Raw genomic sequence first — 22,880 nt, 5'->3', positions numbered from 1 at the left:
ATAATTTCATCTATCAAGAATTATGTCCCGAGGGTGAAGACATTAAATGACAGTTCCAATTTGCATGCACATATCTCCCTCCATGTTTTGGCCCAATTCATTTAGTTCTTTGGATCCTGTAATAAGCAAAGTGCACCCAATGCAACAAACACCACTTGGCTAATGAACATGCACTAGAGCACTGCTCCTATTAGTTTCTGCTAAAAACCGGCAGCCATGGAAATTAATTTGCTAATCAAGGTATTTTTGTTAAATGGGGAATATTGAAATCTAATGACTTGTACAATGTATCCTGTATACTGACACACTAACAAATATTTAGGAACTGGGAACCTGACAGACCTAAGTGAGTTCATTCCAAATAATTTGATGATTAATTAGAATTGTCAATAGTTAATGAGATCGTCTTCCAAATTGGCAGAAGGAAGGAGATGATGTGTTTGCTGTGCTGTTTTCTTTTTGCTCTTTTGCAGACAATGCATTTAGGACAGATACTTTAGCAGGTTAAAGGTTAAACAAAGGGGGCCTCAAGTCAAGGGGCAGGGGAAAAACATAGCTGTGAGGGAAAAGGCCAAGTAAGCACAATTGTCCAATTTGCAATGCATGGAGAAAAACAAATGCAGTTATGCCTAATTTCTCAATGGTTGTCTTGTAATAATAACATTGTCTGATTAGAACAACCTTAAATAGATCAACATAAAACGTTTTCATTTTGTACATTTGGAGTGGGGGAGCTGGTAGTTATCATTCACTAGTAGTCCCTCCCTATAAATCCAAAAAAAGATTTCACTGGAATCGCTGTCACTGCTATCGAAACACGATTATTGAGCAAGATTGTAGAAATGTCTGACTCAAATGATACCAGCTGTGAAACTGGTTCCAGGGTCAAGATGTTAGGTTGTTTTTTTTTTTTACCCAATATTTTAGAGATTATTTGAGGGGGGTGAATCACTACTGTATTGTAATATAATGCCTAAATAATGCCAAAGGCTTGTCTTACTTTAATCCAGTGTTTCCCAACTCCTATTGAGCCTTGTCATTTTTTTTTACAAATGAAGAAAAATCCTTGAATCCATTATATAAAAATGCCCCCCTCCAAAAATTATATTCATACAAAAACAATGCTATTCCTTTCTTTCACATATTTCCTAGAGTAAGACAATGACTAATTGTCTACAAAGAGTCCAAATGATCATGGTCAACAGGCCATTTAGAAAATGTCTTTCGTCATCTATTGGATGGACGTTTAATTGTCCTCTGAATCACCAAATGAACTGAGACCAACAGAAGAAGAGGTTGGAAAAGGTATTGTGTAGCTAACTGATTGTACATTCTTGAGGTTATGTGAGTGTCTGCTTATGAAAGGCTTGTTGGAACTAGTACAGAGTAACCAGTAGACGAAGACTACCAGCAGAGCCTGGGGCAAAAATAAATTCTAATCACATAACTCATGGCCAGAACATCCATCTCTCAAAAGGTGTGGTTCAGAATCTACACCGTGAAAGTAAAGACAAAATATAACAACTGTGAACGTTTCACCAGTGTGTGAGAGAGAAAGTATTCGTGAGAACTCCACAGTTGCCCGTATGAGAGGTACCTAATGTTAGATTTCATCCCTGGTGGCCCTTCAAAGACCTGCATTCATTCGCATGTCCCGTTGGAATCGAGAACATTCTTGATACAGGAAGATTTTGAGCAGGCACTACATGAGAGGACAAAGGGAGGCACAAAAAGAAGGAAGTTTCCCATCCTGCAGCCTCATAAAAAGGAAATATATACAATTTGAAATATACACACTAGACTTTGCAGGCTATCAGCATCTGAATAGACTACCTAGAGAGAAACCACCCAAGCACACGGGGCCAATCTGTAAACTTCTGATAGAGCTGTCTAGTGTGATGTGAAGCAAACTCAGCTAAACGTTGATAACCTGTTTAAACTTTGTAAATTCCGTACAATACATTGTTGACGTAGAGTCCAGTCCAGTTAAGTCACCATGTGCAAACTATGGCCCGCGGGCCAAATCCGGCCCACGAGGCCTTTTAATCCGGCCAGTTGACATTGTCCAAATAATCTTTTGGGTTTTTTTCCCCAAAGATGGCGCTGTCACGTGGAAGCCAGTAGCAGGAGCTCTGTCCACTCTTATTAGTTTTTCGTGTTTTACAGCCTCTCCATCTTTTTTTAAATGACATTTTAATATTTCTTAATACCTTCCTTTTTACTTGACTTTGTACTTTATACTTTTTACTTTAATCAGTGATTAGTATGGTAATACTTTAGTCCTTTCTTCCTGTTTATGTTTCATATGTACTGTTAACGGATGCACTTTTTTATATGTATCGTATCTTGTGCTGACCCGGCCCATCTGTCAAATTTTTAAAGTCAATGTGGCCCCCAGGCCGAAAAGTTTACCCACCCCTTAGTTAAATGCAGTTCCATCTAATTTTTAACAACTCTTTGTCAACTTTAAAAAATAATGTATTTCAATATTTATTAACAATCATAATTTATATGTATAATTATGAAATCATCATATCCAATCCCCTCCCCCCTCCAGTACAATGATCATTTCACCAGAGAGCAAAGACGACAACATTTGCAGAATGCTTCTGGACATTACCTAATCTCCTGAGATGTCCCCTTTTTCTTAATAAGGAAGTCAAAGTCTGGCGAAGCAGAAGCAAATTGTGCCATTTGATTCCAGGAAATCCATGCGATATTATCACCAAGGGACCTGACTGTTACGCATATGCTACAGTTTAGCTCCTAAATGGACATTAAAGCCATTGTGTAATTAGCATTAGCGCACAACTCCATGTTGCTCTGGATGGAGATCAAATAGCTTGATGAGACCCATGTATCAGTGACTAATGACTGCAATTACTATTCTATCATTATTACTTATTATTCAACATGTAATGTCTATATTTATACCCTGGCGGGGTGTTCTGATTGCACGCAATGAAAGTTAAGTATACACTCAGCCAGTTATATTTCCCACTGATGAAAAAAAATAATAATCACCACCCACAGATAGGACCCAACGCTTCAGGGAACTAAGCGGATGCTGGACATTTGTTTTTCAACATGGAAAGGGTGGGAGGAGTTGCTACAAATCAAATTCAGCTCACGACCCCATAAAAGCTTGAAGTATTTACATTGTCTGATGTTTTTTACCGTTTTTTTTAAATTCATAGTTGTGTGTAACATCAGGTAGGATGTCTAATTTTGCGCTTCGTTGTGCGTATGTTGCCAATTTGGAGTCTCCAAAGAGCAGCAGGAATGCTCTTCCATTTCTGGCTCTCCTACATTCTGCTTTAGTAAAAAGGAAGTATTCAATGACACTTCTTCATGTCATCCTTTACTTATCTTATTTTCCCTGGGAAAATGAGTTTGCGAATTCTCAACCTAAGTCAGACTATTTAAAAAAGCATTTGTTGTAATGCCATTCATCCATTTATGCTCAAATTCAATCCATATGTACAAATTGTATATTAAACAAAGCTTATCTTTTATCAAAATCCTTTTTTAAACACGTCATCCAAAAGTGTGGCTAATTTCCATAACAATTGGCCAAATTTGTAGCTATATTTAGTCCCTTTTTATTGTTCATAATTTATTTAAGTGCCTGCAGCAGCACACAAGGTGAACTGGGTAATTGCATGGGGTCAATCGAACACTAAATCTTCAGTCTGCGACTAAGTGAGCATGGGCTTTTATAATTCTAATTTATAGCTCCAGTAAAAAAAAGGAACTAAAAGAATCCTATGGACTGCTAAGCACTGACATAGACAACAATATAAACGTTTTTTTTTTTAAATCACATATTTTGCTTTCAGAAAAATACTGCTTATGATTTAATCAGACTTTTGTTACAAAACCCAAAGCAAATAACTTGCCGCCCAAATGTCAGAAAATGAAAGCCAATGGAAAAATCTTGCAGGAGACTGACTCAGTGAGGGCAGCGGTTAGTTACCCTCTCCGATAATAAACACACTGTCATATACATACTTCAGTGACAGATTCAAGGCAAAAGCCAGCATAAAGGCGAAATCTTCGATACATCTCGTCAATTTGACCCCGTTAGATTGTGCATGCGGTCCTTTAAAAATGTCTCCAACTCTGGACAGGCATAGAAATCAAGCATCAGCCAATGAGTGCAACTCTGACTTCATTAAAGACAAATCTCTTGTAAAACTGCTTAACTTCAAATCTGTCAAAAATTAATAAAACCAGCATGGTGACTTAAAACGTTAAAATTGTGGACACTTGGGTCATTATTTTCATGACTACCACAGTTATTTACACAAATTCAACACTATAATTACTAAGAAATGAAAAGGAAAGTTTTATATTGTTTTCTATATTGCTTTATATGATTTTTTGATACATTTACCATATAGTTTGTAAGGATATACATCAACATAGATGGTTTATATTGCAGTGCTTGTAGAGAAGGCTGTTTATGGGTTGACTTTTAATCATTCACTAAAGTGCACCATTTCAAAACATTCTAGACACCCTTAATGTAAAGTAAGTGGATTTTGGACGGTTGGGGGATAAAAAAGAACTATTTGATGACTCTTAAGACAAAATGTAAAGTTATACATTCTAGTTCTAACCACTAGACGGCCATGCTGTGCATTTAACGATTGTCTAGAGGGAGGAATATAAAAATGCTAAAAAAAAATAACTTCAAAGTCATTCCTGGTCATACACTCCATTATCTTTTACTGCTTATCTCCAAGGCTTCGTTTATGTGCAGCCAAAAAAGCTTTAAGATTATTTTTGGGAGGCCTTTGTTAGTTGTAAATAGTTTGCAAACCATTGGCTTATCCTATTCAAGGAAGCTCAAGTCAATCACAGGTTGGGAAACCCCTGGACTGACTTGTTAATCAATTGCCCTGCGTTTAAATGTGTGGCAACCAGCTCAATATTACGATTATGGAAAGATCTCTAAAGCTTACGTCATAACTCTGAGTGATGAGGCATGTGGTGAGAAGACTTTGTTGTTGCTTCTTCCATGTTCATCTTTAAATGTTCGCTCTCTCCTTCGGGTACACGTTGCTTAGCGAAGCCAGGTTCCTCCTCATCCATGACTTTCAGAAAGTCATAAAACTCCACAGAGGGAGACCAGTCATCTTTTCCCAACATCCCTAAGAGATAGAGAAGAATCAATCCCTAAGTCTAAAGTATACATTAGCCCAGATAAGGTGATCCAAATGTTTTGTAGTGTTCAAGCAAAATGTGTGAGATAAAAACTAATGGCTTGTCTAAGTCATCTGGAACTGGCTAATACAGGGTTCACAATGTAAGGAATGTCTTGCCACACACTTGCTTAATTACAGTATAAATAGAAACACATCTACCCACAATGCACTTAGGTACTGGGTGCAAACTTGCAGCAGGCCCAAATAGACTTTTACTTTTAACGACTGAAAAACATTTTGAAGCCATTACAACACAGAGCCGCTTTTTAAAATGATTTACTGCGTCAAACTAATTTATTATAACGATGTTCCTGCTTTGCTTTGTGGACAGTAAATGCTGTATGAGGTTTTATGAATATAAGGGGGAAAAAACAATATACAGAATGATATATTAAACTTTTCCTTAAAAATGCCTGTGCTTTTTTAAACTGGAGTATCCCATTTAAGGACCCAACAGAGGCATGCAAAACTGCATGAGAATGTTCTTTCAAATGTACAGTACCCTTGGGGCGTTTGATACTTTTGAGATTCTAACCTGCAGGATGCTCTTTGGCGTCTTCCACTCTCTGCAGCCACTGTAAGACAGACTGAGCCATGATGGGTGTGTTAGGTGGGTACTCGTAAACTTCATGTCCAGATGGCAAATGAGTGAGAACCAGTGCTGGGAGGGGGGGCATTGTACCCAGGTAGGAACCCAAGACTGACATTCCAGCAGGAGTACGGCCACTGTAAAAGAATAACAAGAAAATGTGTACACTTTAAAGCAGTAAAATAACTTTTGGAAAAAGAGTGCCGAGGCACACGTCCTAACCACTTAATCACTATGCTGCCTAAATGTGTACTACATACACCTTGCCATACTGTGTATTTCAAGTCCAATTTCACTGCTCTACACCTAAAGTCAAATGGACACAGGAATTTAACAATGTATACATAAGCATCTAATGTAAATACAACATACAGATGTATCCAACAGGTCAGATAAGGCGCCATGCGTTTGCCTCCTAATTCCACAACTCCTCTCATCTCCTCCAGCAGCATTTTGTTCTGTCTCAACCCGATTTCATCTTCTTCTTCTCCAACAAACAGCAGGAGCAGAGCTTTTCCCAGGCTGAGGTAGGATGGTAGGGTTTCCACCGTCAACTCGGGCTGACAATGGAAAAGATAGGAAAACATTATTCTTGTGAATAGAAGAAATTAGTGGATTATTTATGTTATTGAAACATTGCATCCACAAATTTTCTTTATATCTCCATCTGGGACTTTGTCTTAGGTTAAATTATACTTTATCCAGCCTAACTCATTACACAAGTTAATTTTTTCCACAATTAGCAGTTCTTTTTGAATAGTTTCTGACAGATAAATAGAAAAAAAATTACCAAAGGATGCAACATTGCAGCGTCAATCTGAGATAACAAGTTATCCACAGAGGAGAACAAGGACAACACGGCGGGTTGAGTGTGCTCCCTCCATGACGGAAACACTAAAATTGCAGGGAGGTCGACAGAGAGGTCGGCAGCCCTACAAAGAACATATGGCGCACACAAAAACACAAGCATAAAACAAAACACCCAGAATTTCGGAAAGCTTTTGTAATAGTGACTGACGACTGACTTCTTAAAGCTTTTGACATTTCGTTTATCAAGAATGAATGAATTTTCATCAAGGTTTTAATATTAAAGCAGGGAATTTGATACTCTGGGACGACCTAGAGGAACAATTGACAGCACGTACCATTCCTGGGCCAGCACATCTGTCAGCAAGGCGCTAAGCACCCTCCCTCGCAATGACTTTGCAGCTTCGTTATATATTGCCACACCTGCCAACACAACCAGAGACATGGACTTCGCATCACTTCGGACAGGTTTATATTCAAAATTTAAATATGCTGCGTGAGTAATACTTCAACTCGATGTGAGCCTTCGCTTTTTTAAATGACCGTATTTTCACGATTATACGGCGCACCGCATTATAAGGTGCACCCTCAATGAATTACATTTTTTTCCAAATATAAGGTGCACTGTATTATAAGACACACTGTATTATAAGGTGCACTGTATTATAAGGCGCACTGTCTATTTTGGAGAAAATTTAAGACTTTCAAGTGCGCCTTATAGTCGTGAAAACATGGTAATTGCTATTGACTTCCAGGTATGAAGCACTCACTACACAGTCACCTCTAGAGCCAGCCATTGTTGATGTTTTGGATTTTTTTGTATAAAATCTTGCAATGGGGGAGGAGCTATATGATGGAAGATTTTGTAAACTAAGATGGCATCTGCATATTTAACAGTATTGTTTCAGTTCAGGCGTTTGTGTATTTTTAATATCCGACAGTGGTGGTTTCTCGTTTTTGGTTTTCTGTTTTTTCCATATATAAAGCGCACTGGATTATAAATCGCACTGGATTATAAAGCGCACTGGATTATAAGGCACACTGTCTATTTTGGAGAAAATTTAAGACTTTTAAGTGCGCCTTATAGTCGTGAAAATACGATATCTGAGTTCATTGTCATCAATACAGACTAGTCAACATTACTCCTCTACCTGAATGTGTTTCAGTCCCAAACAGGCCAACTATTCTGTCGGGGTTGTCGTCCATTAGTTCAGGATGAGGCACCCCATGAAGAAATGATGTCACATCCTGCTGATTAGACAGTAGCTGGGGAACAACCGGACGGCTCCTGGGTAAAAGACAATGGAATTTCAGACACAGAGGGGTGCCAACAAGGATTTGGGGCCCCTGTGAAAAGTTGAATACTGTGGCCACCACTTCAATACCACAAAATGGAAAAGCTTTAAAATGTCACCATTGTTTTTTTTTTTCTCAAACCCGTGCAAAAATGTGTCTGCTTTTATGTTTGCACACAGCTCAGCTCAAAATGTGTTTGCTGTGTGTGTCTGTTTATCAAGGGCTGTGAAGATAGCTTTAATGGTCCCACTCACACGTACGCCATCTGTGCTTCTTTAGTGTGGCCCTATATTATAGTTTAAATGAGGTCCAAGACATAAAGTCTTTAATGATGTTTATATTTTGTTGGAATTTAAAATAAAATAATAGCATTCATGTTTCATTTAGTTCTTGACTGAACAATAGCTGTTCCTTAAAAAAAATAATGTTTGAGTTTGAGATATGAAAGCCTTCCTGCCGGGGCAGAGAACCATAAGATTTCATTCATTCATTTTCTGAACCAGTTATCCTCACAAGGGTTGCGAGGAGTGCTGGAGCCTATCCCAGCTAAGTACAGGCACCAGGTGGGGGACACCCTGAATCGGTGGCCAGCCAATTGCAGGGCACAAGGAGACGGACAAACATTCAAACTCACACTCATATCTAGGGACAATTAAGTGTGTTCAACTCTGCATGTTTTGGGGATGTGGTAAGAAATACCTGAAGAAAACCCACACAAGCCCAAGGAGAACATGCCAACCTCACAAAGTGAGGACCGACCTGGGATCGAACCCTATACCGGAACTGTGAGCCCGACACACTCACCACTCGTATACCTATACTATAATAACTGAACTTTTGTGCCACGATTATTAGCAAGAATATTGTTAATTATTGCAAATCATCAAAAAACAATACTCAGGATTGTTTTTCCTGTCTATTCAGCCTAAAATAAAGTCCATAAAACTCCACCCATCTTTTGAACTTTCCTTCTCATCCAAAATGTAATTTAAGAAAAATGACGAAATGGCATCTTACAACAAAATGAAGCGGAGCAGTGGTTCATATCCCAACATCCCCCTGTACTCCTGAATTGGCTCCTGGGGGCGGAAGAGCAGGATACTTGGAAAGTCAGTGATTGGCTTGAAGGAGACTGGTAAAGAGCTGACTGGTTGAGCAGCACAGAGGTCTGTCCATTCCCCACAATCCACTGCGCTCATGTGAACGGCGCCGATGTCAGCATCTACAACATGTGGCAGAGCCAATAAAAACAGACTTCAGCATGGTCTTATGAATTATCACACTTGCATTTATTTGTTACACAGTAGACAACCAAAAGTACACTTCACAAGCTACTGTGTGCTAGTAAAGATACCTGCAAGTCTTTCTCCCACTTCAGTCAAGGAATTAAGCAGGGTCTGTGAAACGGCATCCCCTGTTGATCGAAAAAGAAAATACAGTTAAAACTGCTCGTATCTCAAATCAACGTTTCCCATAGAAATGAACTAAAAACAAATTAATTTGTTCCAAGCTTCTGAAAAAATACCCGATAACAGGATATTGAAAAAACGTGTTTTTTTTTGTTCTAATTTGCCATCTATTGACAAAGTGACACATAACTAGTGGTTTAATATTACTAAAATGTGTTTATTGATACTAAAATTATACGGATTTTGCAGGGGGGGGTCCCTTTTTTATTCCGCACGGCAACGCGCTGGTAACATAATAAACAAATTTAAATGAACTTGGATTACGATGCAGACACACTCAAAAATAAATTTAATCTAATCTTACACTAAACTTAATTCTAATTTTATTTTACATTTTGATATCTTTCTTCTCCCGGCCGGGTTGGCTGCATTTACCCCGCCTCCATCCTGACTTTCACACGCAACCGAGATGTTTGCTTTTGTATTCCCTTCAAAATATTCCCAAAAGGATGCACACAAATTTCCTCACAATAGGATAGCGCACGACCACTTGCCAAAGAAAAGGAATATATACGTCATTCGCATTGACTAATGGGAAAAAACACGGGAAAAAGTCCTCCCAAAGACATTACACGAGAGAGTTGCGACCACAGAGACATGCCCATGATGTTCTTATGAGCAGCCTCTCGCATCCGCTGCTCGTATATCAAAATTTGTCTCGTATCTCAAGATAAATATTTGCTCAATTTTTTTACTCGTATCTCAAATTGCTCGTATGTCAGTGCACTCGTGTGTCAAGGTACCACTGTACTTTGAATTTAACCAATGGTAATGACTTTAATTAAGGAGTGTCCAAACTTTTCCGCAAAGTGCAGGATTTTGTTCAGCTGAGTTTTTTTAGGTGTGCATGAAGTTCTAAACAATTGGGAAGTAATACATGTGAAATGATTTGAAGTAATGGGCCAAGTCCACCATAAAGTGCAAGCTTTAAAAAAAAAATCAGGTTCTGATGGGCCAGAAATTTTCTTGTAAGCCTGAACAGAAATACAGAATAGAAAATGGAATAATATTTTGAACTCTCACTTCTTGTTTTCATTTCTGATGAAGCTACGTCAATTTGAATAGTGACCTGCTGAGTTGAGACTAAAGAAAGGACAGACTTACATTTGAGGTAGAAAAGCACCACTGTGAGGCCACTTTGAGCTACTGCGTCAGGAAAACTATCAGAAGTCAGTTGGGTGATGGAGTCCATCTCTGTCTCATGACCTCGGTTCACATAGAGAGATGCCACAATTTCGTCTTCCAATTCCCCTAGTCAGAAAACAATTAATTAAACACTACTCCTATTATGTTTCCAGTTAATTGATTTTCATTGCTCCCTGTTACCATTTGAGACATCCTGATTAATATTACACTCTTCTGCTTCTAACATCTCATTTTCCATTTCATCTGCCTCTTGATGGAGAAAGAGCTCCACGAGCTCATCCAAGTTAGCCAATGTCAAATACTTGACTTCAGAACCCTAAAAGCATGAATGACAAAGGCACAATTTGGAAAAATATGGGTTTAAAATATTATCTTCACTTTCACATATAAATAACTTGAAGCCTCTTTTTATTCACTGCAGTATTTGTCAAACACAATGTTGTTTAGTTCACTGCTACTATAGAGCCCATCTATTTTAAATTCTTAGTTCACAAGCAAAAGCAAACAATGTCTTGAATTTGAAGGGGAGAAAAATCATATCTCAAGGCTACATTGTATATAAAAAATGTCTGCCATGGAAATACTTAACCATACCTTCTCTGGTAGCCTGTAAGCAGCATTATATTTAACTGGAGTTTTCACTGCTGGACTTTTCCTAATGAAAGAGATGAAAATTGCATTCCATTGGTCCAACAACACAACAACAACAACAACAAAAAGGACAAGATCACAGAACATGTGTGTGTGTACTTTTTTCATCTTACCTGTGTACAAGCATCAGCATGGCGAGTCCTCGAAGCTTCCAGGCCAGCGTTTTGGCCATATCCCGGTCCAGTTGCTCTGTTTCTGAATGTGAGAACAGAAAGACCTGTGGAGTTTGTTGGTAGGGGAACTGAGGCTTCGGAATAGCAGATGGGTCTTCATATACTTCTGACTGATGAAAACAGCAGAAAAAAATACTTTTGCTTGGACATTTGTCTGAAAGAAAATTGCTGACAGCTTACCAAAAGTGGAGCCTCCATGAGTTGTAAGAATGTATGCAGGCTGAGTATAGAAAGTGGTGTCCTCATAGGTGTCAAAGGGCAACGTTCAGTGTGAGGAGTCCTGCAGTGGAGGAACCAGACTTGAGATAACAGAGATGCTCCGTGAACACTGAAAGAAAAACAAAGGGATAATCAGCATTGGAATCATTTGTGTTCATGGAAAAACTAAGACAATTCCAAATAATATTGCTATTTATTTGCAAAGAGCTGATGAGAAGACAAACATACCCCAAGTGTTTTAATACAGGGCCTCCAGTTATGAGGATGAACTGATATTTGGATCCATACACATAAGCAGTCTCCATTACTGATCGGTGCTCTAAAGTCCCGCAATTAGACACAATGTTCAGTATAGCCCAGGGGTGGGCAAACTTTTCAGCCCGGGAGCCACATTGACTTTAAACATTTGACAGCTGGGCCGGGTCAGCACAAGATACGATACATATAAAAAAGTGCATCCGTTAACAGTACATATGAAACATAAACAGAAAAAAGGACTAAAATATTAACATACTCATCACTAATCATTAAAGTAAAAGTAGAAAGTAGAAAGTAAAGTAAAGTAAAAAGGAATGTATTAAAAAATATTAAAATGTCATTTAAAATTAGATAGAGGGGCTGTAAAACACGAAAAACAAATAAGAGTGGACAGAGCTACTGTCACTGGCTTCCGTGTGACGGCGCCATCTTGAGGGAAAAAAAACATTGTTTGGACAACGTCAATGGGCCGTATTAAAAGGCCTAATGGGCCGTATGTGGCCCGCGGGCCGTGGTTTGCCGATGTCTGGTCTAGCCTTTAAGCAGTAGTCCAACAGGAGTTAAATACATAGTTGGATTGTGAATGGGGCAATGCTGTAGAGTGTAGAATAAAAGTAAATGATGTTGAATCATGTTGTCCATACCTTGTGTGCCCAGACTGCTGACATAACCTAATACAATATCCTTCTTCCCTCTGACTGACTTCTCCAAGACTAAGAGGTCAGCATCTGAATGCACATACTTGACCTCATCTCGTAAAATGGCACTAAAGGGAAAATTAATATACTTTGAAAAATTTGAACAATGACTCTGACTATCATTGTTTCACACAATTTAACCACATTCAAAAGAATCATTAAATCAACAAATAATTATTTTGAGGACGTGTTTGCTTACTTACAACAGAACTTCAGAGACAATGGAGTTGACATCAAATACAGTGTCCAAATCAAAGCTTAAGAACTCCTTACTATCCCTTCAAAAAAGAGAGATTTTGAATTCAATAACATCTCATTTTATCTATGTCAATTCACATCATTTTGGATGTTTCTTTGTGCCACATACCTGAAAAGAAAAGCAGTATGCTGCACTGTTTCTTTCATACAATATGAGGGGACCATTTCTCTTTGGCAGTTGATCTAAAAAAATCACAAATGACAAAAAGGGACATTCTTTTCAATACTGAAAACAAACTAATAATCCTCTTCCACATAATGAGACAAATCCACAAATTAGTTTGTATTACCTTGCCCACAAGTACTCCATAATCTTTCAAAACATCTGCAGACTTTTTCAGTTCCCCCAAGAAGAGTGAGATGGTTGTAGACACTGAAGAGAGAGGGAAACAAAGAGAAATGATTCGTTTTTGGCACTTGGGAAGAAGGAAACATGTTTAGTGTGCCACTCTTCTACCTTGATTCTCAAAGTAGACAAATACCATTTTCCCAGAAAGCATTTTGTCATAAAAATCCACAGCCGTGAATTCGAAAATCAGGCCTGATGTGTTGAACATGTCTGTGCATCCTCCAACATTTGTGCACAACAGGAAGAGTGACACATGCATCCACATTATGGATGAGTGAAGACGTGTACTCCTATAAACCCCCTGAAAAGGAACAAACAAAGAAATTAAGTACTTGTGAAGAGGGTAGTCTAAAAACCATTTGAATTGTATGGATATTTTGTAAGATTAATTTGTATAACTACCCTAATGAGGATGAAGTGGTTCAGAAAATGAGATCAGAGAACAACAAGTATCTGGGTAGTGACTTGACAGGTTTTCAGATAGTAAAAAGCAGATAAATGTGCGGGAAGGCAACAAAGAAAGAAAAAATAGGACGCCAGGAAACAAAACATGTAGAGGAAAATGCAGCCAAATTGGCTCATTTAGTTGTTTTTGTAGGCCCTGTTAAATTATGATGATAATGATAAATTATGAAGTTAGGGCCAGTGTAAAGAAGAAGTGAATGGTAACCTACCTGAGAACATAAACTGTGGTGTGTCCACGTGAAAAATGAAATCACGAATTCAATGCTATGATGACAATAGCATTACGGCAGGAGCTACTTTTTTCTTTGCGGTGTTAATGTGCTGTAAAATGACAAATATGTGCTTTGTCCTAAAAGAATAACCAGGGGTTTTAGCATCGTATGCTAGCTTAATCTTTTATGATTTTAATAATCCGTTCATCGAGAAATAAAAGCCAAATGTATCACAGTGTAAAGCCTAAAACTGTACATTAAACACAGTTTGTTGTTTTGAATAATAGTCTGGAATGCGAGCCACATGTACTAGTGTAAACAACATACCATCGTTGTTTTCACAATAATATTTGTTTGCGTTCCAAATTTCTGTCAAAATACCTAAAACGTAAATTATGATGAAACAAATTATTCTTCTGCTGACATTTGTCACAAAAATAAGTGTGATCCAAAATAATTAGCCATATTTTCACCGGTCTGTTGTTTTGATATCCCTTTCCTCATATTCTGCATTAATATTAAAAATTTGGCAACCACGTGCTTTATAAACCAATGGGATTGTCGAAAGCAATCCAATTTTGGCCAATCGGTGAAGTGAAAAGGCGGGTCGACATCATGATCAGCCAATGAAATCATGACATTTGGGAGGCTGGGTTCCACTGTGAGCCTATAAAATATAATGATGTACGAGTAGGCGTGTCTCTCACGTGCTAGGAAACTATCGTGACTCAGTGGCTCCTGAGTCATCTGCATCACATCGAAGCAGGCCTATGACAGAGCCAAGATGGCGGCGAACGGGCACTCTTTTCTTGTTTAAAAAGTAGAGATAGGAGGCGGGTCTGAAATTGCATCACAGCTGATCTGGAGACCTCCCCGCCCCCTCAGAGTTGTTTTTGCATGGGATTCACAGGAGGATCTCCTTATTTTCTATTTTAGCTCTTTACAGTTTGAAACAGTTGGACTAGCTTTCTTGATCGGCGTTAAATACTAATTCATGCTGCTGCGAGCTTTTGCACAATGCGCCTTATTTGCAGCAAAAATGCTTTGTTGGCAAATTTCAAAGCAATCTTTTGTCAATTCCGGTCAGCTTTGACCCAGTTTTGGTGTTCGAGGCTTTGATTGTGTTTGTCATCAGCCGAGATGATTTCGACCGGCGAGGAGCTGACTTCCAGCTTTCGGTGCCCCGGAGGAGGTGCGATCTCCCCCGCTGTGGAGCTGAGCCTCACCACCGCGTACAGCGTCCTGTACTCTCTCCTCTTCTGTTTCGTCTACCTGCAACTGTGGCTCGTTCTCTACTACGGATACAAGCGTTTCAGCTACCAGAGTTGCTTCTTGTTCCTGTGCTTGATGTGGGCAGCGCTCAGGACAACCCTCTTCTCCTTTTACTTTGAAAATGGGACGCAGGCCAAGCAGTTGCAGCCGTTAGCCTACTGGTTGCTCTCCTGTTGTCCAGTGTGCCTCCAGTTCTTCACCCTATGCCTACTCAACCTCTACTTCTGGCAGGTAAAGCCAGTGCACAATGTAACTATATTTAACCAAACATTTGGCACCTCTATGCTTATCTTTCAATGCCATCTTGAAGATCCAATCCATTTTGGCCAGACAAAATGAATTGGACGTCTATGATCATCAGTTGTTGCCAATGAGTTAAAGGGCGTGTGCTCACTTTTAGACATGACCAAGGTGATATACATAAAATCGTCACACTTGGGGGAGACAATCAGGCACAGGGGGTGTGGCTTCTGAGGTGTCAATTATTTGTCCTCTAGACCCCATGCTGACCTTGTTACTTACCCCAGAAACCTTTAAAAGCAGTGTATATTCCCTTTTTCCGCCATGGAGGTCAGAACTACTGTTTCCCACAGATGTGAATGAAAGTTAACTTATTAATCAACAACTAAGAGATGATAATAATAACCAAGCACCATATTGAGAATTCCTTCATCGTCTTGAGCCAGTTATAACTGAACATTTTTCCAAAATCGACCAATTCTGTACCGTAACATTTAATATTACTCTGCTGTAGTCTTCAATGAAAGCAGACAATTATATTTTTGATAAATAATAACAAGACACTGGCAAAAAATCTACTTTTTATGATATTAAATGATACCAAACACATTTTGGTAATAGTAATATGTTTATTTGATAGAATGGATTTGGATTTTTTCCAAAAATATTCGATAGCTACAGCTCTACCCACATAAACTGTAAACATGTCCCGTGATTGACTATACCAGACCAGAATGTACCCCAACCGGGGTGGTTACCAGCTGACTCTCGATCCTAACTAACTAAGCAGTAGACAAAATTGGCTTTAGCTTAAACTCATACAAACTAAAAATTATATCAGTACATCTCAATGTAAACAGAATGAAATATTGACACATTCTCATCTCATTTTCTGAACCAATTTGTCCTCATTTGGGTCACTGGGCACATATATATTATAAATAAATATCAAAGTCTTAGTTTAACTAATCAGTTTCCCTGCTGTCCCTCATTAGAATTCACAAAGTTACTTCATGATTTGGTATTCACATTTGAAAAATAGAATGCAAAAAGTGCCGCTGGAGGAATATTCCTTTGAATCTCAGTGTAATGAAAAAGAAGTAATGAAGCCGGACTGGCTGGTCACATGACATTTGATCAAACACTGTGCTCCATCAGATAATTTGTGCTCACAAGAGGTAAACTCAAGACTTTGACTGGAACTTTATTGCTTTTTTTGTTACCTGGTTACACTAAAACGAGATATGACCATCTGCTGATATTGTGTCACGTCGTCACAACCAATGAGTCCAAAGGATCTATAATGTGTTTCTCCCTAGTTGTACTATGATTGAAATCCCTGATTTCATCCTCGTTATCACTAATTTAACACAATTGCATATTTAAAATCCCATTTCATACTCATTTTTATTTCTCTGAAATGAAACTTTATTATGGCCCATAAACAACAATCAAATTAAATCAAACGGTTATTACATTTACAACTGCCGCATTTGTTTTGAATGTCATACCAATGTGACAGTTTTCCCTCAAGCTATGTAGTGCACTTGTGTTGCATTTGTACTTTGCATGGGAGAAAATCCTTTGTGGCATGTGGCACGTATTTGTCAAAGGTCCTTTAGATAGTACTAGATAGACAGTGATTAAAAAAAAGCATGAGGAATCATAAATGGGAAATGAGACGCCATAGAGAACTTGTATGTGGACTTTTGGGTAGACATCTTGAATTCCCTCTCCACAAACATGTCTTTGAAGCCCCTTTAGGGCAATAAAATCCTTTAGCTCCAAGCTATACTATATCTACCTAAATGCAGTACAGCTCAGGGACATGCAGTTTTAAGAGTCAGGGCTATTATTTACAGACTTTCCCTTTTTATTGTTGAGTGCTTCCTTGCAGTAATAATGACACAAAATGGCATATTTCCGTCACACAGAGACACACATGCAGGATTGATGAGTCTGCAATTTTCTGTTCACAGTAAAGTCGACTCATTTCTGGGTCGCTTTCTGACCTACATTCCGACACAAAGGGCAGATTGTTTACACAAAGTTATATAACCAGTAAAGTCACCCGAGTCAGAGTTGAGTAACATGGACACACAAAAAATAAAGCTGAAAATATAGTTTAGGGCTGAAAAGAATAGATAATTATTTTCTGCTTAGCTTTCATTGAAATACACGTCCGGGAAGTTCAAAATGCTGGCTTGGTTTCTGTAAACTGTGACCCAAGCATGTAAGACGGTGCCAACTTGGTGACAAAACAGTGAAAAAATGGGTTACAAAGGGTATAAATCCCTTTATTGAATATATAACTTGATTTACATGAGAAATTAAAGATTTTATTCTTTACATAAATGGTTGAAAATACAGTCTCAAGAGATGGCGTTAACACTGATAAATGTATAAAGGCGTAAAGTACTAATTTTGCCAAATTAGCTTTACTACATCAATATTAATTTTATCCCATAATCATAACTTTTTTTCTCATGCTTGTACTAGTTATATAGAACATAAACATTGAGATGACTTTGCTTCATAAAGTTTCATTGCATGTGAATTTAATGTAGTCAACGTGAAAGTAGTACATTGGAAATCCAATTTTTTTTTAACACCTGACCTCTTATATAAAGTACATGAACTGTCCAATGAGGCGAGTATGCGTGTGTATGTTGTGTGTGGGGATTGGGGGGCAGAGGCGGGGGGTGAGCCTGTGCTTGCAAACTGTTCATTTAATTACACTGGAATGTCCTGAGACTCTGTTCACATGGGTCCAAAGGAAGGACACACTATATGCCTCATCCTACTTTTTTTTTTTCTTATAGCCCAAAAATTTGACCACATGTTTTGCCTTTGGACAATAAAACCTTCTGTTTCTTTTTTTTTCGTAGGTGGTATTTAAGGCCAAAGCCAAGTATTCCCCAGAGCTCACTAAATACAGGTAAAATGTGTTGAGTCACCAAGCATAACATGACGTTTTTATCTTTTTTATATGGTGAAAAATAATTATTAGTGTTAATTTGTGAGATAATTTGTTCAGTATAAAAAATTTTGACATAATTTGTGGCATCCAGCAAAATGAATATCCCCAATTTTGTTTCATATTTAATATTTAAAATGGTATTGTGCAACTGTACCTTTTGAACTATCTAGTAAATTGTTACAATGGAAGTTAAAAATGCTGTATTCTTTTTGACTGTTTGTCCATTCTAGGGTGGCACTATCACTCTTCTTCTTGTCCCTCTGTATATTTTTCCTTGTGGTGAATTTAACGTGCGGATTGTTGGTGCAAGGAGCTTTGCATCGTTCTGAATTGCCAAGGTAAGAGCCTAGTCTAACACTCATTTGGGTCTAAACTGGATAATGGCATGATCAAATGTTTTACAAATGGATTTACGATGTTTGAAGCGACAGGAGTGTGAGACACACTGTCCTAGCTCGTGTCCTGATCAACGACGGCCTTTTTGTCCTGTGTGCCGTGTCCTTGGCTGTCTGCATCATCCGTATCGCTAAGATGTCCTCTGCCAATGTTTTCCTCCAATCTAAAGTAGGTGAATGTAACGACTACCTGAAATTTGCATAGCATATTTTGCGGACTAGAAGTTGCACCAGTCAAAGAATACACAATAAGGAGGAGGGGGAAAGAATGAAATAAAAAAATAAAATAATAATAATACAAAAATATTAATAAAAAATAATAATAATTAACATTAAAATAAATAAATATATATGCAACTTATACTCCAGTTAAAAAAATAAAATAAAATAATTGAATAAAATATCTATATAAATATTTATTTAGTATACCTATTTTTATATATTTTTTTAATTTTTATTTATTTAATTATTTATTTATTTTTTACATTATTTTATTTTATTTCCTTTTTTTCGCACTAGACTATAAGTAGCATTTTTGGAAAGGCATTTTTTTATTTTATCAGATACCCAGAAAATACATTAAAGTAACAAAATCTAAATGTAAAACAACTACCTAAATCGGCATTATGAGTTTTTCAGATTATTGTAGCCTAAAAAAAAACCAAAAACATTAACATGGTGTCTGTGGTCAAAGAAAAAAAAACATCGTACTGATTTGGTGTGTTTTAAAATATTGTAACAGTAATGCCAATACTAGATGTGTCGCAAAATAATGTGCATGTGCTTCTGCAGGGAACATCATTGTGTCAGGCTGCAGCCGTGGGTACGATGGTCATTATCCTCTATACGTCGAGAGCTTGTTACAACCTGGTGGTGGCGCTGTCTCCTCTAGTAAAAGCAGATTTCTGCAACTACAGCTGGTATACTGTTTCTGATCAGGTGAAGGATCACTTAATCCACCTCTTATTTGCTTTCTGACCACTGCTCCAATACAGTGTTAAAGTGGCAACTATATGTGCTTGGGTTTTGCAGACTGATGTGCTAAAGCTCAGCGGTGAAGCTTATATGGTGTTTGGAATCATTTTGTTCTTCTGGGAGCTGCTGCCTACCAGCTTGATGGTTCTTTTCTTCAGAGTCCAAAAGCCTAATCAAAATATGGTATAAAAAAAAGTTTTTACAAAGAATCATTTTTGTGCTTGACTAAAAACATTTAAATTAGACCTATTTACATCTGTACCCATACACAAACATTCTAATGGGACATATTTTTAGGCAGGCCACAATATTTTGCATTGGAAAAATTTCATGGCTCATACTTGGACCATTGTTTTGGCTCTACTTTAACTTGTCATTTGATCAAATAGGCACAATTAATACCTCATATTGCCTCATCCCTGCAAGAATCCTGATGTCTCATGACACATTAACTAATGTAAACAAGTGCTGCTTCTACCGAGTGAGCCAAACGACTGATCAAATATTTTCCTTTAACACAAAAGAAAAGAAAATCTTATATTTGCTCCACAAGCCCAGATTTTTGTTGTATTATAGTATGGTTTTCAGTTAACAACAAAAGTATTCTACTGAATTGTCCTCTCTTATTATTCTTGAATAAATCAAAATAAATGATCCAAAAGGGAAGCCTTAACAAATTCTGAATGTGTGCCAGGTTCCTGCAGGAATTCTCAATAGCCACATGTTTGGCTCCAGGGATTCTTTTTTCAACAACCCCAGGCGATATGACAGTGATGACGACCTGCTGAGAAATAACGATCGAGCCAGGTGCGTAAAGAAATGTTCACCGCCGTAGATGTGCAGTCCATATGAATTGGGGGTGCTCGGACATTTGGTCGCTGGTCTTTTGGTTGCCGGTCAAATGGTGACAGAAAGTTTACTGTTGAAACCAGCTCTCAAAATTATATTCATGAGAGAGAGTTTGATATCTAAGAGAGATAGTTTAATATCGAAGTACATTTGACCGGCGACCAAAAAGGACCAAAAGACCGTCAACCAAAAGACCGGTGACCAAAAAGGACCAAAAGACCGTCAACCAAAAGACCGGCGACCAAAAGACCGGCGACCAACAGACCGGCGACCAAAAGACCGGCGACCAAAAGACCGGCGACCAAAAGACCGGCGATCAACAGACCGGCGACCAACAGACCGGCGACCAAAAGACCGGCGACCAAAAGACCGGCGACCAAAAGACCGGCGACCAAAAGACCGGCGACCAAAAGACCGGCGACCAAAAGACCGGCGACCAAAAGACCGGCGACCAAAAGACCGGCGACCAACAGACCGGCGACCAACAGACCGGCAACCAACAGACCGGCGACCAACAGACCGGCGACCAACAGACCGGCGACCAACAGACCGGCGACCAAAAGACCGGCGACCAAAAGACCGGCGACCAACAGACCGGTGACCAACAGACCGGCGACCAAACGTCTGGTCACAGAATTGGGGGTGCTTTCCATTGAAGTTGTAAGATGCCCAATCCATTTTTATCGGCACTGCTGAACCCTCCCATTTGGGTGGTTTATAACGCCTTGTGTAATAAATATAGTGAGCCCTTTTTGCACAAACTCAAAATTTGACTTGACTCCTCCAGGCTGGACTGCCTAAAATTCTATCAGATGAATTATTATGCTTTAATGCAATTCATGGCTTCCTAGATAGTACAGTAGATAACCATGACTGTCTTGTCCTTTTCAGCCTGCCCTCCTCCACTATGCAGCCCAATTGTGTCTCCAGTTGGTACGGCTCCATCCAGACCCTGGTGTCTACCCAGCCGCCACCCTCCTCCTCCACAGCCCCTCTTCTATTCGCTTATGGAAATGTCCAGAATACCCAGCATCACAACTACTACTCCACCCCGCAAAATAATCACCAACATCATAGTTATAATTGTTCAACTCCTCAAAGCTGAGAAGATCAAGTTCTCCAAACCTGGAGAGCAAAGATGGCTTGATGGAAAATTCAGGAGACTATGAAAAGACATTTGTGGACAAGGAATGTAGCACCCACATTGGTGATTTAATAAAAACTACAGAAAATATGAATTATATTTGAACTAAGAGAGCTGCCTGGGGAAAGATCCTGTTTCGGTGCCATTGAGGTTGGACACTGTCAATGTGAATTTACAACAGAGTCAAGTTTCTTCAACTTGATGCAGCAGTTTAACAATTGCAGGTTTCAAAAGCACCAATCTAAGTATGTTTGCACCATTCCTAGATGTCCTAGTCACTAAGAATAAGATTGTTGTGGTCCACAGGCTGGACAGTTTGGCCAAAAACTTTGATATAAGCTTTTGCTGCAACCTTTTGCACTTGGACGTGTTCATCCTCCAAAGAGAGGAAGGAGACGTCACTCTGCCGTCACGTCAAATCTCATACCTTCATTCCTTAAGGAAAATGTTTGCACAAGATACTCGTCAAGTGATGCAAGTATTGAATTGTTTGCATGTTTTGAGTTTAAAAAAATCGTTATGTTTATAATCTGAACTGTGAGGATTCTTTTGTATGCTTTTTTTTTTCAATTCAGCAGCTTTACTGATTTAACTAATTTGTAGTTTTTGATCGTTTATCAATTTTTCCTAATTGAATTATTCTTCTATTTTCTTTATCTGATTTATATCTATAGAGAAAGTTGACAATCACATTGTGGGTTCAAAACATTAACAAATTAGATTAACTATTAGGTGTAAACATGCCTTGAACTCACTAAACAGCCAATGTCAACAAGAGTGAGATTTTCATTTCTCAGTTTATTTTGTCCCATGAAAAATATCCATGTCAGCTACCTAAAAAAACATTTTTTTTGGTTGCTCATCTACACCCTAATTCTTCTTCATGGAGAACTAAAGGGCAGATTAAATTATGATCTCAAGGGAAATTTAAAAGTGGTAAGTATGGGTCCCCAAATTGGCAGATTTCAAACTAAAACTCTACATTTCAAAAACAAGCTTTGGTAGATAGAATCCACTGCTTGCATGTTCTTCAATGGAAGTTAGTTAAGAATGTTCTCCTTTGCGTTTATTGACAAAATGCCAGTGTGCAGTTGAAGATGCAATTCCTCAACATGAGTTGTCTCTGAACCAGGACCATTCTGAATGTATCAACTTTTTGTGACAGACAAATCACTAATGTCATTAAAATAAGCACGATATTTGAATAAAGGCTTACTGCACTGTT

General features: G+C 38.4%; 2 protein-coding genes across 10 annotated transcripts in view; one reads left to right on the top strand and one right to left on the bottom strand.

Annotated features, from left to right (window-relative positions):
• Positions 1-15,178, bottom strand: part of txndc16 (thioredoxin domain containing 16) — a 21,815-nt gene extending 6,637 nt beyond the window's left edge. Inside the window, exons 1-22 of one of the 8 annotated variants that reach the window (XR_013325869.1) lie at positions 14,128-14,289; positions 13,232-13,424; positions 13,065-13,147; positions 12,884-12,957; positions 12,720-12,794; positions 12,463-12,584; positions 11,789-11,879; positions 11,522-11,669; positions 11,282-11,451; positions 11,112-11,172; positions 10,698-10,833; positions 10,476-10,622; positions 9,257-9,316; positions 8,920-9,124; positions 7,758-7,894; positions 6,945-7,029; positions 6,590-6,731; positions 6,172-6,359; positions 5,746-5,936; positions 4,968-5,156; positions 1,598-1,702; positions 1,157-1,491 (exon numbers count right to left, since the gene is read on the bottom strand). Coding sequence is in view for 7 of the 8 variants with exons in the window: in XM_077713413.1 (XP_077569539.1) it covers positions 4,969-5,156; positions 5,746-5,936; positions 6,172-6,359; positions 6,590-6,731; positions 6,945-7,029; positions 7,758-7,894; positions 8,920-9,124; positions 9,257-9,316; positions 10,476-10,622; positions 10,698-10,833; positions 11,112-11,172; positions 11,282-11,451; positions 11,522-11,669; positions 11,789-11,879; positions 12,463-12,584; positions 12,720-12,794; positions 12,884-12,957; positions 13,065-13,147; positions 13,232-13,424; positions 14,128-14,130 (2,499 nt within the window). In the remaining variant the exon portion in view is untranslated. Of the gene's footprint in view, positions 1-1,156; positions 1,703-4,714; positions 5,157-5,745; positions 5,937-6,171; positions 6,360-6,589; positions 6,732-6,944; positions 7,030-7,757; positions 7,895-8,919; positions 9,125-9,256; positions 9,317-10,475; positions 10,623-10,697; positions 10,834-11,111; positions 11,173-11,281; positions 11,452-11,521; positions 11,670-11,788; positions 11,880-12,462; positions 12,585-12,719; positions 12,795-12,883; positions 12,958-13,064; positions 13,148-13,231; positions 13,425-13,797; positions 14,290-14,507 lie in introns of those variants that run through there. The other 7 variants (XM_077713401.1, XM_077713433.1, XM_077713438.1 and 4 more) reach the window with 7 other exon arrangements.
• gpr137c (G protein-coupled receptor 137c) lies at positions 14,528-22,880 on the top strand. 2 transcript variants are annotated; one of them, XM_077713506.1, is made up of 8 exons: positions 14,528-15,303; positions 18,201-18,250; positions 18,523-18,630; positions 18,724-18,856; positions 19,480-19,626; positions 19,720-19,845; positions 20,357-20,469; positions 21,403-22,880. In XM_077713506.1, the coding sequence occupies exons 1-8, from the start codon at positions 14,941-14,943 to the stop codon at positions 21,614-21,616; spliced, it is 1,254 nt and encodes a 417-aa protein (XP_077569632.1). In that variant the 5' UTR covers positions 14,528-14,940; the 3' UTR covers positions 21,617-22,880. The 2 variants fall into 2 exon arrangements, with proteins under 2 accessions (XP_077569632.1, XP_077569622.1); XM_077713496.1 differs by having other exon boundaries at positions 14,531-15,303; positions 18,718-18,856.

The sequence above is a fragment of the Stigmatopora nigra genome, chromosome 1, assembly GCF_051989575.1.
Source record: "Stigmatopora nigra isolate UIUO_SnigA chromosome 1, RoL_Snig_1.1, whole genome shotgun sequence".
Taxonomy (NCBI): Eukaryota; Metazoa; Chordata; class Actinopteri; order Syngnathiformes; family Syngnathidae; genus Stigmatopora; species Stigmatopora nigra.
The sequence above is the reverse complement of the archived record's forward strand: the minus strand, read 5'-3'. Positions and strand labels throughout refer to the sequence as shown.